Consider the following 17,116-nt stretch of genomic DNA (forward strand, 5'->3'; position numbering starts at 1 on the left):
CTGTATACGCTTGTGTTGTGGTCATACGAATCCATCTGGCCAGAGTCTCTTTGTCGACTGACCAACTACTCGCATGGATGCAATAGAGGACGAGGAAGGAGTCTGAATTCCTAAGAGAACTGGTACGATCCACATAGACCCCGGACCACATCTAGGGAGGCCTCTGTAGACGAAGGGTCCAGGGATAAAAAGGTTGGTACCACAATTTCCTCATTAAGATGGAACCTGGACACTACCTTTGGAAGGTAACTGGGCCTAGTCCTGAGAACAGCCCTGTCCCTATGCAAAATAAGAACAGGGAAGCGAGAGGAGAGCGCTCCCAAATCGGACACTCTACGAGCTGATGCAATAGCTACTCCAGATCCACTGATTCCAGAGGTTCAAACAGAGGCTCCAAGGACCACTGATAAAACCCATGGAGCTACCGGAAGGAAATATGGAGCTTGAACCCGGAGTACCCCTTGAAGAAAGGTACAAACATCCTGTAGATGAGTAACGTTTTGTTGCAACCAAATAGTGCAGAGATGGGCACTTTCAATGTTGCCAGGCGAAGTCCCAGAGCCAGTCTAGCTTGGAGGAAAGGGAGAATCCTGGAAAACTGAAAAACCTGTGGGGTATGGTGCCTTGTAGTGTACCCCTGTAGGTATGTATGCCATACCAGATAATAGATATGGGCAGAGGTTGGCTTCCTCGCTCTAAGCATGGTCTGGACAACTGACCCGGAGAATACTATCATCCATAGGAAGGATGACTCAAGAGCCACGCCGTCAAAGAGAGATGAGCTAGGTCCAAGTAGACAAGGATCCTGAGACAGAATGACTGGTCACTGGGGAAGTGGAAAGGGAGCCTCTATGGATAGGCCCAGTAGATCGGAGAACCATTGACAACTGGACCATTTTGGTGCGTCCTCCTTGTTTGAATTTTCGAAGAACCCGCGGAAGAGGAGAAACCGGAGGAAAGACATATGGCAGATGGAAGAACCACTGCACTGCCAGGGTGTTCATGAAGGCTGCTTCGGGAGCTCTTGTCCGGACCCGTAGACTGGAACGTTGTGGTTGTGTCTGAAGGCCATGAGGTCCACACCCGGCTGACTCTACCCGTGTACCATAAGCTAGAAGGCCTCTGAGTTTAGCGACCACTCTCTGATGAGTACATCATGACTGCTGAGTACATCTGCTTCCCAGTTTAGTATTCCTGGTATGAATACCGCCAAGATGGCTGGAAGGTAGCAGTTTGGCCACCGAAGAATGTGAGCCACCTCCTTCATTGCCAATCGACTGTGGGTGCTGCCATGATTTTTTGGATTTAGGGAGGCTACAGCTGTGGCGTTGTCGGACTGGATTGGTACAGGTTTGCCCTGAAGAACTACCTATTGCAGAATTAGTGCCCTGTAGACAGCTGGTAACTCCAGGACGTTTCTGCTGGGGACCAACGACCATGAAAAACAAAAGAATTGTCCAGTTACTGCGCCCCATCCGCGGAGACTGGCATCCACGGTCAGCAGTATCCAATTGGGAATCCAGAAAGATTGCCCCTTGTCCAGGTGTATCGTCCGGAGCCACCAGGTTAGACAGTCAGACCTCCGGGACCTGATCAGACGAGGTTGTCCGTTCCGCCGGGACAGGATCCACTGGGCCTGGAGTGGAACTGGGCGTACTCCACCATGTCGAAGGTGGAGACCATGGATCCCAGTTACTGCATGGTCAAGTGCATGGACACACGATGACTGCTGAGCAAGTGGCGTATCTGTTGCTGTAATGTTAATATTTGGACTGGGACCAAGAAAAGCTTCTGAACCAGAGATTCCAGGAAAGCTCCCAGATGTATCGTGTTTTGAAGGCTTCAGGGATGACGTCTTCCAGTTGATGAGCCAGCTGTGTTGTAGGAAGGCAATAGTCCGCTGGAGATGGCAGTGTAGGACCTGTGGGGAGTCCACCAGGAGTAGCAGGTCATCCAAATAAGAACATATCTGTAATTTTGGTAAAGACCCTGAGTGCAGTGGAAAGTCCAAAAGGCAATGCTCTGAAATTGGTAATGTTGGCGAAGAATGGCAAACAGCAGGTATTGTTGATAAAAGGGTGCTATAGGGACATGCAGGGAAGCATCCTGGATGTCCAGAGACACCGTGAAGTCTTCCCGGCTCCATCACTAGAACAACGGAGCATAGGGTTTCAATACAGAACTAGGGTACTCTGACAAAAATGCTGAGAGATTTGAGGTTTAGGATGGGACGATGAGACCCATTGTGTTTCTGCACCAGGAATAGTGTTGTGAGCATGGGACTGGAACTATCACTGCTGATTGCTGGATGGTTTGAATAACCTCCTGTAGGGCTGAAGCCTGGCTGGGGTCTGACGGGGGGCCTGTGCAAAAGAATTGTTGAGGGGGTCATCTCTTGAAGAAGACAGCATACCCATGAGAGGCCATTTCTTGCACCCAGGCATCTGTTGTAGTTTGGCGTCGGGAATGTGCAAACTGGAGAAGTCTGCCTCCAACCCTAGGGTCCCCAGGGAGAGGGCCGGCCCGTCAAGCTGCAGGCTTGTCGTCACATTTTGTTGGGGGCTGCCCATGCCTGCTTGGACCTTAGCAGAGGTTGTTTGTCTAGGGAATGACGGGCCTTTGGCTTTACCTTGTGGGCAAGAGGCACGAAAAGTAGAGGTTGAGCTTGTTGGGCAGGGGGCAGGAAAGCCATCTTAGCGGCCGCTGAGAAACCACAATTTTTCCAATTCTGCTCAGAACAGGACATCCCCTGCGAAAGGTAAGAATTCCAAGACCTACTTAGAATCCATGTCCGCTTTCCATTAGCGGAGACAGAGCATGTGTCGGGCAAGCACTGAGGTATCCAACGTATTTGAGGATAGGAGACCAGCGTCCAAAGCTGCCTCACCTAAGTAAGAGACAGTTTCACTGATTTTTGAGTTGTGCGATAGACTTTCTTGTGAAAAGAGCAAAGTCCACCTTCTAGAGCGTCAGCCCAGTGCTCAATCACCGTGTACACCCAGGCGTCTGACACAATAGGCCTGGTTATAGCGCCTGTAAGGAAGTAGACAGATTTGAGACAGGTTTCCATCCTTCTATCTGTAGTCTCCTTTAAGGAAGACGTTGAAGGAATAGGTAAAGTGGAGGATTCTCCATAAGGTGCTCAGACCTAGGAAACTCCGCCTTACGCACCTTTTGGCGTTTCAATAGCTGCGAGTTTTGTTTTATTTTGTTTAGGAGCAGGTTCCTCTACCTTCCAGGATAGATCTGACCACTACTACAAGTGCAGACACATCCAGTGCCAAGTGAGCCTCCTTGCCCTCAGAGGGAAGCTCCATGAGCGAGGCATCAGTGCCCCCTTCCTCACCAGACGATGCCTCTGAATCTGTGATGGGTGTAGATTGAGAGGAGACAGTACACCTAATGGCCCTAAAGGGCACAGGCCTGCCAGTGAGTGACATCTGCGGGAAAGCCATAGAGGTTTACATTAGGCTCTGTGCCGAAGTAGAGAGCGCGTCCACGCAAGGGGGATTCATGCTTGTGACTGGTATAGCCGGAGGTGTGGCCGGGACAGGGGGAGTAACTGCAGGAGGTGTGGCCGGGACAGGGGGAGTAACTGCAGGAGGTGTGGCCGGGACAGGGGGAGTAACTGCAGGAGGTGTGGCTGGGACAGGGGGAGTAACTACAGGAGGTGTGGCTGGGACAGGGGGAGTAACTGCAGGAGGTGTGGCCGGGACAGGGGGAGTAACTGCAGGAGGTGTGGCCGGGACAGGGGGAGTAACTGCAGGAGGTGTGGCCGGGACAGGGGGAGTAACTGCAGGAGGTGTGGCTGGGACAGGGGGAGTAACTGCAGGAGGTGTGGCCGGGACAGGGGGAGTAACTGCAGGAGGTGTGGCTGGGACAGGGGGAGTAACTGCAGGAGGTGTGGCCGGGACAGGGGGAGTAACTGCCGGAGGTGTGGCCGGGACAGGGGGAGTAACTGCAGGAGGTGTGGCCGGGACAGGGGGAGTAACTGCAGGAGGTGTGGCTGGGACAGGGGGAGTAACTGCAGGAGGTGTGGCCGGGACAGGGGGAGTAACTGCCGGAGGTGTGGCCGGGACAGGGGGAGTAACTGCAGGAGGTGTGGCCGGGACAGGGGGAGTAACTGCAGGAGGTGTGGCTGGGACAGGGGGAGTAACTGCAGGAGGTGTGGCCGGGACAGGGGGAGTAACTGCAGGAGATGTGGCCGGGACAGGGGGAGTAACTGCAGGAGGTGTGGCCGGGACAGGGGGAGTAACTGCAGGAGGTGTGGCCGGGACAGGGGGAGTAACTGCAGGAGGTGTGGCCGGGACAGGGGAGTAACTGCAGGAGGTGTGGCCGGGACAGGGGGAGTAACTGCCGGAGGTGTGGCCGGGACAGGGGGAGTAACTGCAGGAGGTGTGGCCGGGACAGGGGGAGTAACTGCAGGAGTCGCCAGGCGGTCAGATAACCATGGGGGTTCCGGCACAGAGGCTGAGGGTGTCGGGGTATAGGATATAACAAGCTGCACATACCTCGTCCTGTACACTGTCCTGAGGTGACAGACCTACAGAACAGGATGTTCACGAGGTTAATAGAGGTGCCTCAGCCTCCTTGACTTTGCCAGACACTATTGCTGGGAATAATCGCACACAGAGGATCATTCAGACCTGATCGCTCGCTAGTGTTTTTTGAAGCGCTGCGATCAGGCGCAGGGCGCGTTGCACGGGTACAAAGCGGATCATTGCTGTGTGATGGGTTTAATGAAGAATCCATTCGCACAGCTGATCGCAAGAAGAATGACAGGAAGAAGGCGTTTGTGGGTGGCTACTGACCGTTTTCTGGGAGTGTTTGTAAAAACGCAGGCGTGTCCAAGCGTTTGCAGGGCGGGTGTCTGACGTCAATTCCGGGCCCGGACAGGCTGATGTGATCGCAGCGGCTGAGTAAGTCCTGGGCAACTCAGAAACTGCAAAAAGTTTTTTTGTAGCGCTCGGTTGCACATGCGATCGCACACTTGCAAAGCTAAAATACACTCCCCTATAGGCGGCGACTATCTGATCGCAGCGCAGCAAAAAGTAGCTAGCGAGTGATCAGGTCTGAATTAGGCCCACAGTATGGTAATAGGCAGCGAGCAACGCTGCTATAATGTGATTAGCTTCACCAGCCCAAAGCGCGGTGAATAATGTAGACCCTTTAACACCTGGATTTAGGGTAATAGGGTGGAAAGACAGGGATAGTTATATGCTGACAGCAGCGCTCGCACAGGTCACAGAACGCAGAATACAATATAAATACACGGCAAGGGGCACTGAATGAACTACGCAGCAGCTGGGAGGATATAGCGCTGTATAACCCAGCTCCCTGGAGAGGTATACCGGGAGACCGGACCCAGCGTTCCCAGAGGCCTGTGCGCTGCGCTGAAGATGGCCGCCTCTGGTCTCTGAAGCGGCGGGAAGACCACAGTGGACTGGCGCCCTGAGCTGGGGGAGGGGCCACATACAGAGGGCGTTACCCTGGCCTGCATGTAGTGCCTGCACCAGTAACATTAAGCCCTCGCGGTCAAGTGGAGTCCAAAGATGAACCGGGGGCCACACTGTACATGAGGGGGACTGCGCTAGAGACACGGGACTCCGCATACCTGCCACATGATGCCGGCGTGCAGTCCCTAGGGATAGCGGCGGTAGCTGTGCTCACCTGACCCCCCCCCTCCCCCAAATACCTATCTAGCAGGAGTTTCGGCCACCAGCGGGGGTGGAGGACACCGGGCTCTACTGCTCAAACCTGGGGGGTTGGGGGGGGGGGGGGGGGGGTAAAAAAGAAGGAAACCATAAAAGTAAAAGCTTGTAAGTAAGCAGCCCCCACTGTTTAAAGGAGCGGTTCCTCAAATTGAGGATGCTTGAGCATGGAGGCGGGGTATGGGGGAGGGGAGGGGGGGAAGGACCAAAGCATCTTGGGACAGCAAAAGCTCAACTGCTTGGTGCCCGGTCCTTTCACCATCACCTACACCTAATGGAATTCCCTGTGGACTCGTTATGGATCCCGAAGAAGAAATACTGGCGTTGTAATTAGTTGTTTTGTTTTGGAGTAATGCGGCAACACGTCTACCTGCCATTTACAAAGCATCACCATTGTGCTCTGGAAAATGGGTAAGTTGGTGAACTCTTCCTCTGCACCTGCTGGGTGACCTGGAACATGTGACCTGCCGGGTGACCTGGAACATGTGACCTGCTGGGTGACCTAGAACATGTGACCTGCTGGGTGACCTAGAACATGTGACCTGCTGGGTGACCTGGAACATGTGACCGTTATTTGCAGCAAACCGCTAACTAAACAGCCAGATTTTTCCAAATGGGGTGAAAAGTGGTAAAATGTCCTGCCCAGCATACAGGTTGCCACCGGGCACATAGTGAGGGAGAGGGGCGGAGGGACAGGGACGGGCGGGGAGGGGCAAAGGGAAGAAGACCAGCAGGGAGGAAGATAGCAGAGAGACAGGGAGCGAGCAGCAGAGAGACAGGGAGCGAGCAGCAGAGAGACAAGGGGCAGGAAGCGAGCAGCAGAGGGACAAGGGGCAGGGAGCAAGCAGCAGAGGGGCAAGGGGCAGGGAGCAAGCAGCAGAGGGACAAGAAACAAGCAGCAGAGGGACAAGGAGCAAGCAGCAGAGGGACAAGGAGCAAGCAGCAGAGGGACAGGGAGCAAGCAGCAGAGGGACAAGGAGCAAGCAGCAGAGGGACAAGGAGCAAGCAGCAGAGGGACAAGGAGCAAGCAGCAGAGGGACAAGGAGCAAGCAGCAGAGGGACAGGGAGCAAGCAGCAGAGGGACAGGGAGCAAGCGAGCAGCAGAGACACAGGGAGCGAGCAGCAGAGGGACAGGGAGCGAGCAGCAGAGGGACAAGGGGCAGGGAGCGAGCAGCAGAGGGACAAGGGACAAGGAGCGAGCAGCAGAGGGACAAGGGAGCAAGCGAGCAGCAGAGAGACAGGGAGCAAGCGAGCAGCAGAGGGACAGGGAGCAAGCGAGCAGCAGAGGGACAGGGAGCGAGCAGCAGAGGGACGGGGAGCGAGCAGCAGAGGGACGGGGAGCGAGCAGCAGAGGGACAGGGAGCGAGCAGCAGAGAGACAGGGAGCGAGCAGCAGAGAGACAGGGAGCGAGCAGCAGAGAGACAGGGAGCGAGCAGCAGAGAGACAGGGAGCGAGCAGCAGAGGGACAGGGAGCGAGCAGCAGAGGGACAGGGAGCGAGCAGCAGAGGGACAGGGAGCGAGCAGCAGAGGGACAGGGAGCAAGCAGCAGAGGGACAGGAAGCAAGCAGCAGAGGGACAGGGAGCAAGCAGCAGAGGGACAGGGAGCAAGCAGCAGAGGGACAGGGAGCAAGCAGCAGAGGGACAGGGAGCAAGCAGCAGAGGGACAGGGAGCAAGCAAGGGAGCGAGCAGCAGAGAGACGGGGAGCGAGCAGCAGAGAGACGGGGAGCGAGCAGCAGAGAGACGGGGAGCGAGCAGCAGAGAGACGGGGAGCGAGCAGCAGAGAGACGGGGAGCGAGCAGCAGAGAGACGGGGAGCGAGCAGCAGAGGGACAGGGAGCGAGCAGCAGAGGGACAGGGAGCGAGCAGCAGAGGGACAGGGAGCGAGCAGCAGAGGGACAGGGAGCGAGCAGCAGAGGGACAGGGAGCGAGCAGCAGAGGGACAGGGAGCGAGCAGCAGAGGGACAGGGAGCGAGCAGCAGAGGGACAGGGAGCGAGCAAGGGAGCGAGCAGCAGAGAGACGGGGAGCGAGCAGCAGAGAGACGGGGAGCGAGCAGCAGAGAGACGGGGAGCGAGCAGCAGAGAGACGGGGAGCGAGCAGCAGAGAGACGGGGAGCGAGCAGCAGAGAGACGGGGAGAGAGCAGCAGAGAGAGACGGGGAGAGAGCAGCAGAGAGAGACGGGGAGAGAGCAGCAGAGAGAGACGGGGAGAGAGCAGCAGAGAGAGACGGGGAGAGAGCAGCAGAGAGAGACGGGGAGACGGGGAGCGAGCAGCAGAGAGACGGGGAGAGAGCAGCAGAGAGACGGGGAGAGAGCAGCAGAGAGACGGGGAGAGAGCAGCAGAGAGACGGGGAGAGAGCAGCAGAGAGACGGGGAGCGAGCAGCAGAGAGACGGGGAGCGAGCAGCAGAGAGACAGGGAGCGAGCAGCAGAGACAGGGAGCGAGCAGCAGAGAGACAGGGAGCGAGCAGCAGAGAGACAGGGAGCGAGCAGCAGAGAGACAGGGAGCGAGCAGCAGAGAGACAGGGAGCGAGCAGCAGAGAGACAGGGAGGTCACCAACTGTCACATTTTCCAGAGCACAATGGTGATGCACTATAAATGGCATGTAGATGTTTTCCACATAACTCCAAAACACAGAAACCAATTATACTGCAAATCTATGGAGCATTAGCGTTAATTCTGTATATCAGGTGACCCAGACACGGAAACCAAAGAAACAGGTCACTCTGGAAAGTCGTCCTTCTGCGATTAATACTGTATATAGAGAAGAGCCCCAGGCCAGGGGATTAATGAATCAGGAAAAACAGGATCCGGCGACTTACCATCCACCATGTCAGCTTTCTCTCTCTCTCCAGGCAGATGACCCTCGTGCCCCTCCGACTCTGCCCCTTGCACCTCTCCCGTCACTATGGACACCTGGGAAAGGAAAGTACCTGGTTATCCCGAGGTAGGTCACTGGGACCTCCTGCACACAGGCAGATATCAGGGGCAATGTCAGGATGAGACAGGGCACGGGCCGGAGCGGTCACCTCCTGCACACAGGCAGATATCAGGGGCAATGTCAGGATGAGACAGGGCACGGGCCGGAGCGGTCACCTCCTGCACACAGGCAGATATCAGGGGCAATGTCAGGATGAGACAGGGCACGGGCCGGAGCGGTCACCTCCTGCACACAGGCAGATATCAGCGGCAATGTCAGGATGAGACAGGGCACGGGCCGGAGCGGTCACCTCCTGCACACAGGCAGATATCGGGGGCAATGTCAGGATGAGACAGGGCACGGGCCGGAGCGGTCACTGGGACCTCCTGCACACAGGCAGATATCGGGGGCAATGTTAGGATGAGACAGGGCACGGGCCGGAGCGGTCACCTCCTGCACACAGGCACATATCAGGGGCAATGTCAGGATGAGACAGGGCACGGGCCGGAGCGGTCACCTCCTGCACACAGGCAGATATCAGGGGCAATGTCAGGATGAGACAGGGCACGGGCCGGAGCGGTCACCTCCTGCACACAGGCAGATATCAGGGGCAATGTCAGGATGAGACAAGGCACGGGCCGGAGCGGTCACCTCCTGCACACAGGCAGATATCAGGGGCAATGTCAGGAGGAGACAGGGCACGGGCCGGAGCGGTCACCTCCTGCACACAGGCAGATATCAGGGGCAATGTCAGGATGAGACAGGGCACGGGCCGGAGCGGTCACCTCCTGCACACAGGCAGATATCAGGGGCAATGTCAGGATGAGACAGGGCACGGGCCGGAGCGGTCACCTCCTGCACACAGGCAGATATCAGCGGCAATGTCAGGATGAGACAGGGCACGGGCCGGAGCGGTCACCTCCTGCACACAGGCAGATATCAGGGGCAATGTCAGGATGAGACAGGGCACGGGCCGGAGCGGTCACCTCCTGCACACAGGCAGATATCAGGGGCAATGTCAGGATGAGACAAGGCACGGGCCGGAGCGGTCACCTCCTGCACACAGGCAGATATCAGGGGCAATGTCAGGAGGAGACAGGGCACGGGCCGGAGCGGTCACCTCCTGCACACAGGCAGATATCAGGGGCAATGTCAGGAGGAGACAGGGCACGGGCCGGAGCGGTCACCTCCTGCACACAGGCAGATATCAGGGGCAATGTCAGGATGAGACAGGGCACGGGCCGGAGCGGTCACCTCCTGCACACAGGCAGATATCAGCGGCAATGTCAGGATGAGACAGGGCACGGGCCGGAGCGGTCACCTCCTGCACACAGGCAGATATCAGGGGCAATGTCAGGATGAGACAGGGCACGGGCCGGAGCGGTCACCTCCTGCACACAGGCAGATATCAGGGGCAATGTCAGGATGAGACACCAGGCGCCTGACCTACACCTGACTCATCAGCATAACCATCGCTCCAAGCACTGACATGCAGAGCGGGGTCACTGCTGACGTCACTCGCCATCACCCACTGACCCACTGCCGACGTCACTCTCCATCACCCACTGCCGACGTCACCATCACCCACTGCCGACGCCACTCTCCATCACCCACTGCCGACGTCACTCTCCATCACCCACTGCCGACGTCACTCTCCATCACCCACTGCCGACGTCACTCTCCATCACCCACTGCCGACGTCACTCTCCATCACCCACTGCCGACGTCACTCTCCATCACCCACTGCCGACGTCACTCTCCATCACCCACTGCCGACGTCACTCTCCATCACCCACTGCCGACGTCACTCTCCATCACCCACTGCCGACGTCACTCTCCATCACCCACTGCCGGCGTCACTCTCCATCACCCACTGCCGACGTCACTCTCCATCACCCACTGCCGACGTCACTCTCCATCACCCACTGCCGACGACACTCTCCATCACCCACTGCCGACGACACTCTCCATCACCCACTGCCGACGACACTCTCCATCACCCACTGACCTGCTCACACTGTCCATACAGGTCTACAATGACGTAACAGAGATCCGGGAGATCCGGCGCTCCTACACCCTGATCCAGTCCATTAATATACAAGTGCAGTCCCCCCGATGCGTCCAGCAGAAGACCGAGACACGTTCCTTCCGGGCACAGGTCAAGGTTAGGTCCATAGCATTCCCGGATCTAAGAGATAATACAGACCTGTACAACAAAGCATAACGTACGGAGGAACGAGGCATCCGAGGCACGAGGCTAGGCTGACGTACAGGGGGCAGCAGAGGCACAGGAGAGGGATCATGTACAGGGAGCAGCAGAGGCACAGGAGAGGGATTATGTACAGGAGGCAGCAGAGGCACAGGAGAGGGATCATGTACAGGGGGCAGCAGAGGCACAGGAGAGGGATCATGTACAGGGTGCAGCAGAGGCACAGGAGAGAGATCATGTACAGGGAGCAGCAGAGGCACAGGAGAGAGATCATGTACAGGGGGCAGCAGAGGCACAGGAGAGGGATCATGTACAGGAGGCAGCAGAGGCACAGGAGAGGGATCATGTACAGGGGGCAGCAGAGGCACAGGAGAGGGATCATGTACAGGGGGCAGCAGAGGCACAGGAGAGGGATCATGTACAGGGGGCAGCAGAGGCACAGGAGAGGGATCATGTACAGGGGGCAGCAGAGGCACAGGAGAGGGATCATGTACAGGAGGCAGCAGAGGCACAGGAGAGAGATCATGTACAGGAGGCAGCAGAGGCACAGGAGAGGGATCATGTACAGGTGGCAGCAGAGGCACAGGAGAGGGATCATGTACAGGGGGCAGCAGAGGCACAGGAGAGGGATCATGTACAGGAGGCAGCAGAGGCACAGGAGAGGGATGATGTACAGGAGGCAGCAGAGGCACAGGAGAGGGATCATGTACAGGAGGCAGCAGAGGCACAGGAGAGGGATCATGTACAGGAGGCAGCAGAGGCACAGGAGAGGGATCATGTACAGGAGGCAGCAGAGGCACAGGAGAGAGATCATGTACAGGAGGCAGCAGAGGCACAGGAGAGGGATCATGTACAGGGGGCAGCAGAGGCACAGGAGAGGGATCATGTACAGGAGGCAGCAGAGGCACAGGAGAGGGATCATGTACAGGAGGCAGCAGAGGCACAGGAGAGGGATCATGTACAGGGAGCAGCAGAGGCACAGGAGAGGGATCATGTACAGGAGGCAGCAGAGGCACAGGAGAGAGATCATGTACAGGGGGCAGCAGAGGCACAGGAGAGAGATCATGTACAGGGGGCAGCAGAGGCACAGGAGAGGGATCATGTACAGGAGGCAGCAGAGGCACAGGAGAGGGATCATGTACAGGAGGCAGCAGAGGCACAGGAGAGGGATCATGTACAGGAGGCAGCAGAGGCACAGGAGAGGGATCATGTACAGGAGGCAGCAGAGGCACAGGAGAGGGATCATGTACAGGAGGCAGCAGAGGCACAGGAGAGGGATCATGTACAGGGGGCAGCAGAGGCACAGGAGAGAGATCATGTACAGGTGGCAGCAGAGGCACAGGAGAGGGATCATGTACAGGAGGCAGCAGAGGCACAGGAGAGGGATCATGTACAGGAGGCAGCAGAGGCACAGGAGAGGGATCATGTACAGGGGGCAGCAGAGGCAAAGGAGAGGGATCATGTACAGGAGGCAGCATAGGCACAGGAGAGGGATCATGTACAGGAGGCAGCAGAGGCACAGGAGAGGGATCATGTACAGGGGGCAGCAGAGGCACAGGAGAGGGATCATGTACAGGAGGCAGCAGAGGCACAGGAGAGGGATTATGTACAGGAGGCAGCAGAAGCACAGGAGAGGGATTATGTAAGGAGGCAGCAGAGGCACAGGAGAGAGATTATGTACAGGGAGCAGCAGAGGCACAGGAGAGGGATTATGTATGGAGGCAGCAGAGGCACAGGAGAGGGATCATGTACAGGAGGCAGCAGAGGCACAGGAGAGGGATCATGTACAGGAGGCAGCAGAGGCACAGGAGAGGGATCATGTACAGGAGGCAGCAGAGGCACAGGAGAGGGATCATGTACAGGAGGCAGCAGAGGCACAGGAGAGAGATCATGTACAGGAGGCAGCAGAGGCACAGGAGAGAGATCATGTACAGGGGGCAGCAGAGGTACAGGAGAGGGATCATGTACAGGAGGCAGCAGAGGCACAGGAGAGGTATTATGTACAGTAGGCAGCAGAGGCACAGGAGAGGGATCATGTACAGGAGGCAGCAGAGGCACAGGAGAGAGATCATGTACAGGAGGCAGCAGAGGCACAGGAGAGGGATCATGTACAGGAGGCAGCAGAGGCACAGGAGAGGGATCATGTACAGGGGGCAGCAGAGGCACAGGAGAGAGATTATATACAGGAGGCAGCAGAGGCACAGGAGAGGGATCATGTACAGGAGGCAGCAGAGGCACAGGAGAGGGATCATGTACAGGAGGCAGCAGAGGCACAGGAGAGGGATCATGTACAGGAGGCAGCAGAGGCACAGGAGAGGGATCATGTACAGGAGGCAGCAGAGGCACAGGAGAGGGATCATGTACAGGTGGCAGCAGAGGCACAGGAGAGGGATCATGTACAGGTGGCAGCAGAGGCACAGGAGAGGGATCATGTACAGGAGGCAGCAGAGGCACAGGAGAGGGATCATGTACAGGAAGCAGCAGAGGCACAGGAGAGGGATCATGTACAGGTGGCAGCAGAGGCACAGGAGAGGGATCATGTACAGGAGGCAGCAGAGGCACAGGAGAGGGATCATGTACAGGAGGCAGCAGAGGCACAGGAGAGGGATCATGTACAGGTGGCAGCAGAGGCACAGGAGAGGGATCATGTACAGGAGGCAGCAGAGGCACAGGAGAGGGATCATGTACAGGTGGCAGCAGAGGCACAGGAGAGGGATCATGTACAGGAGGCAGCAGAGGCACAGGAGAGGGATCATGTACAGGTGGCAGCAGAGGCACAGGAGAGGGATCATGTACAGGAGGCAGCAGAGGCACAGGAGAGGGATTATGTACAGGAGGCAGCAGAGGCACAGGAGAGGGATTATGTACAGGGAGCAGCAGAGGCACAGGAGAGGGATTATGTACATGAGGCAGCAGAGGCACAGGAGAGGGATCATGTACAGGAGGCAGCAGAGGAGAGGGATCATGTACAGGAGGCAGCAGAGGCACAGGAGAGAGATCATGTACAGGAGGCAGCAGAGGCACAGGAGAGAGATCATGTACAGGAGGCAGCAGAGGCACAGGAGAGGGATCATGTACAGGAGGCAGCAGAGGCACAGGAGAGGGATCATGTACAGGAGGCAGCAGAGGCACAGGAGAGGGATCATGTACAGGAGGCAGCAGAGGCACAGGAGAGGGATCATGTACAGGAGGCAGCAGAGGCACAGGAGAGGGATCATGTACAGGAGGCAGCAGAGGCACAGGAGAGGGATTAAGTACAGGGGGCAGCAGAGGCACAGGAGAGGGATCATGTACAGGAGGCAGCAGAGGCACAGGAGAGGGATCATGTACAGGAGGCAGCAGAGGCACGGGGGAGGGATAATGTATGGAGGCAGCAGAGGCACAGGAGAGGGATCATGTACAGGTGGCAGCAGAGGCACAGGAGAGAGATCATGTACAGGAGGCAGCAGAGGCACAGGAGAGGGATCATGTACAGGAGGCAGCAGAGGCACAGGAGAGAGATCATGTACAGGAGGCAGCAGAGGCACAGGAGAGGGATCATGTACAGGAGGCAGCAGAGGCACAGGAGAGGGATTATATACAGGAGGCAGCAGAGGCACAGGAGAGGGATTATGTATGGAGGCACAGGGGAGGGATTATGTATGGAGGCACAGAGGCACAGGAGAGGGATTATGTATGGAGGCACAGAGGCACAGGGGAGGGATTATGTATGGAGGCACAGAGGCACAGGGGAGGGATTATGTATGGAGGCACAGGGGAGGGATTATGTATGGAGGCACAGGGGAGGGATTATGTATGGAGGCACAGGGGAGGGATTATGTATGGAGGCACAGGAGAGGGATTATGTATGGAGGCACAGGGGAGGGATTATGTATGGAGGCACAGGGGAGGGATTATGTACAGGAGGCAGCAGAGGCACAGGGGAGGGATTATGTATGGAGGCACAGGGGAGGGATTATGTATGGAGGCACAGGGGAGGGATTATGTATGGAGGCACAGGGGAGGGATTATGTATGGAGGCACAGAGGAACCCCCGATTTATGGCTGGCGTATGGCGTACCTTGGATCCGTTGCATAGCATGGCACTGCGCTGGAATATCCAGGAACTCCTCTTGATGGCGGTGGCTGTGGCGGGGAAATTGAACCTCTCCGGTGAAACGCCAAAGACTCCGATGGAGAGGGAGCCGGTCCAGCGCGGGGAGAGCTGGTCTATGCGCACCTGGCAGGGAGCGCTCTCCAGTTATTATCAGTATAACACAACATAAACAGATGACAAGAAAACAGCGACTTACAGTACGAGACAACGCAGGAAGAGTACACGGTGTATACAGCACACAGACATAATCACTAGGGGGGCTAGCCGCCGATAAAGGGAGAAATAGAGGGCCCTGCTCAGGCAGCAGAGGCACAGGAGTGAGATCATGTACAGGAGGCAGCAGAGGCACAGGAGAGGGATCATGTACAGGAGGCAGCAGAGGCACAGGAGAGGGATCATGTACAGGGGGCAGCAGAGGCACAGGAGAGAGATTATATACAGGAGGCAGCAGAGGCACAGGAGAGGGATCATGTACAGGAGGCAGCAGAGGCACAGGAGAGGGATCATGTACAGGAGGCAGCAGAGGCACAGGAGAGGGATCATGTACAGGAGGCAGCAGAGGCACAGGAGAGGGATCATGTACAGGTGGCAGCAGAGGCACAGGAGAGGGATCATGTACAGGAGGCAGCAGAGGCACAGGAGAGGGATCATGTACAGGAGGCAGCAGAGGCACAGGAGAGGGATCATGTACAGGTGGCAGCAGAGGCACAGGAGAGGGATCATGTACAGGAGGCAGCAGAGGCACAGGAGAGGGATCATGTACAGGTGGCAGCAGAGGCACAGGAGAGGGATCATGTACAGGAGGCAGCAGAGGCACAGGAGAGGGATTATGTACAGGAGGCAGCAGAGGCACAGGAGAGGGATGATGTACAGGGAGCAGCAGAGGCACAGGAGAGGGATTATGTACATGAGGCAGCAGAGGCACAGGAGAGGGATCATGTACAGGAGGCAGCAGAGGCACAGGAGAGGGATCATGTACAGGAGGCAGCAGAGGCACAGGAGAGGGATCATGTACAAGAGGCAGCAGAGGCACAGATGACAAGAAAACAGCGACTTACAGTACGAGACAACGCAGGAAGAGTACACGGTGTATACAGCACACAGACATAATCACTAGGGGGGCTAGCCGCCGATAAAGGGAGAAATAGAGGGCCCTGCTCAGGAGAACTTACAGTTTATAGGGGAGGGGCAGACAGGGGTGACACCGGTGGGGTAGACAGCGAGAAGGGAACGGAGGATCGGGATGAGAGACGGCTAGAAGTTTTGCAGAGGGGGTGGAGAGTGTGATAGGGAGCAGGAATGGGAGGAAGTAACCAGCTGGTATTTGTGGAGCGATGAGGACGGGTGGGAGAAGAGGTCAGAGATGTAGATGGGAGAGGAGAGGGAGACGGCTTTGTAAGTGAGTGTTCTGAAGGGGTAGGAGGCCAGTGAGGGGCTTGTAGGAGAGGAGAGAGGTATGTGTCAGGGAGACAGTGCAGGGCTTGTAGGAGAGGAGAGGTGGATGTAGTGCGTCTGGTGAGGAAGATGATCCGGGTGCAGCAGTGAGGATAGGTTGGAGAGGAGAGAGGTAATTGTCAGGAAGACAGTGCAGGGCTTGTAGGAGAGGAGAGGTGGATGTAGTGCGTCTGGTGAGGAAGATGAGCCGGGTGCAGCAGTGAGGATAGATTGGAGAGGAGAGAGGTATGTGTCAGGGAGACAGTGCAGGGCTTGTAGGAGAGGAGAGGTGGATGTAGTGCGTCTGGTGAAGAAGATGAGCCGGGTGCAGCAGTGAGGATAGATTGGAGAGGAGAGAGGTATGTGTCAGGGAGACAGTGAGGGCTTGTAGGAGAGGAGAGGTGGATGTAGTGCGTCTGGAGAGGAAGATGATCCGGGTGCAGCAGTGAGGATAGATTGGAGAGGAGAGAGGTATGTGTCAGGGAGACAGTGCAGGGCTTGTAGGAGAGGAGAGGTGGATGTAGTGCGTCTGGTGAGGAAGATGATCCGGGTGCAGCAGTGAGGATAGGTTGGAGAGGAGAGAGGTAATTGTCAGGAAGACAGTGCAGGGCTTGTAGGAGAGGAAAGGTGGATGTAGTGCGTCTGGTGAAGAAGATGAGCCGGGTGCAGCAGTGAGGATAGATTGGAGAGGAGAGAGGTGTGTGTCAGGGAGACAGTGCAGGGCTTGTAGGAGAGGAGAGGTGGATGTAG

The 17,116-nt window shown here is 56.8% G+C and overlaps 1 protein-coding gene across 1 annotated transcript in view; it reads right to left on the reverse strand.

Annotated features, from left to right (window-relative positions):
• Positions 1–17,116, reverse strand: part of NEURL4 (neuralized E3 ubiquitin protein ligase 4) — a 228,071-nt gene that overhangs the window by 134,643 nt on the left and 76,312 nt on the right. The window contains exons 17-19 of the mRNA XM_063950431.1: positions 14,897–15,055; positions 10,636–10,815; positions 8,530–8,623 (exon numbers count right to left, since the gene is read on the reverse strand). Coding sequence (XP_063806501.1) covers positions 8,530–8,623; positions 10,636–10,815; positions 14,897–15,055 — 433 coding nt within the window. The remainder of the gene's footprint in view (positions 1–8,529; positions 8,624–10,635; positions 10,816–14,896; positions 15,056–17,116) is intronic.

The sequence above is a fragment of the Pseudophryne corroboree genome (genome assembly GCF_028390025.1).
Source record: "Pseudophryne corroboree isolate aPseCor3 chromosome 6 unlocalized genomic scaffold, aPseCor3.hap2 SUPER_6_unloc_3, whole genome shotgun sequence".
Classification (NCBI taxonomy): domain Eukaryota; kingdom Metazoa; phylum Chordata; class Amphibia; order Anura; family Myobatrachidae; genus Pseudophryne; species Pseudophryne corroboree.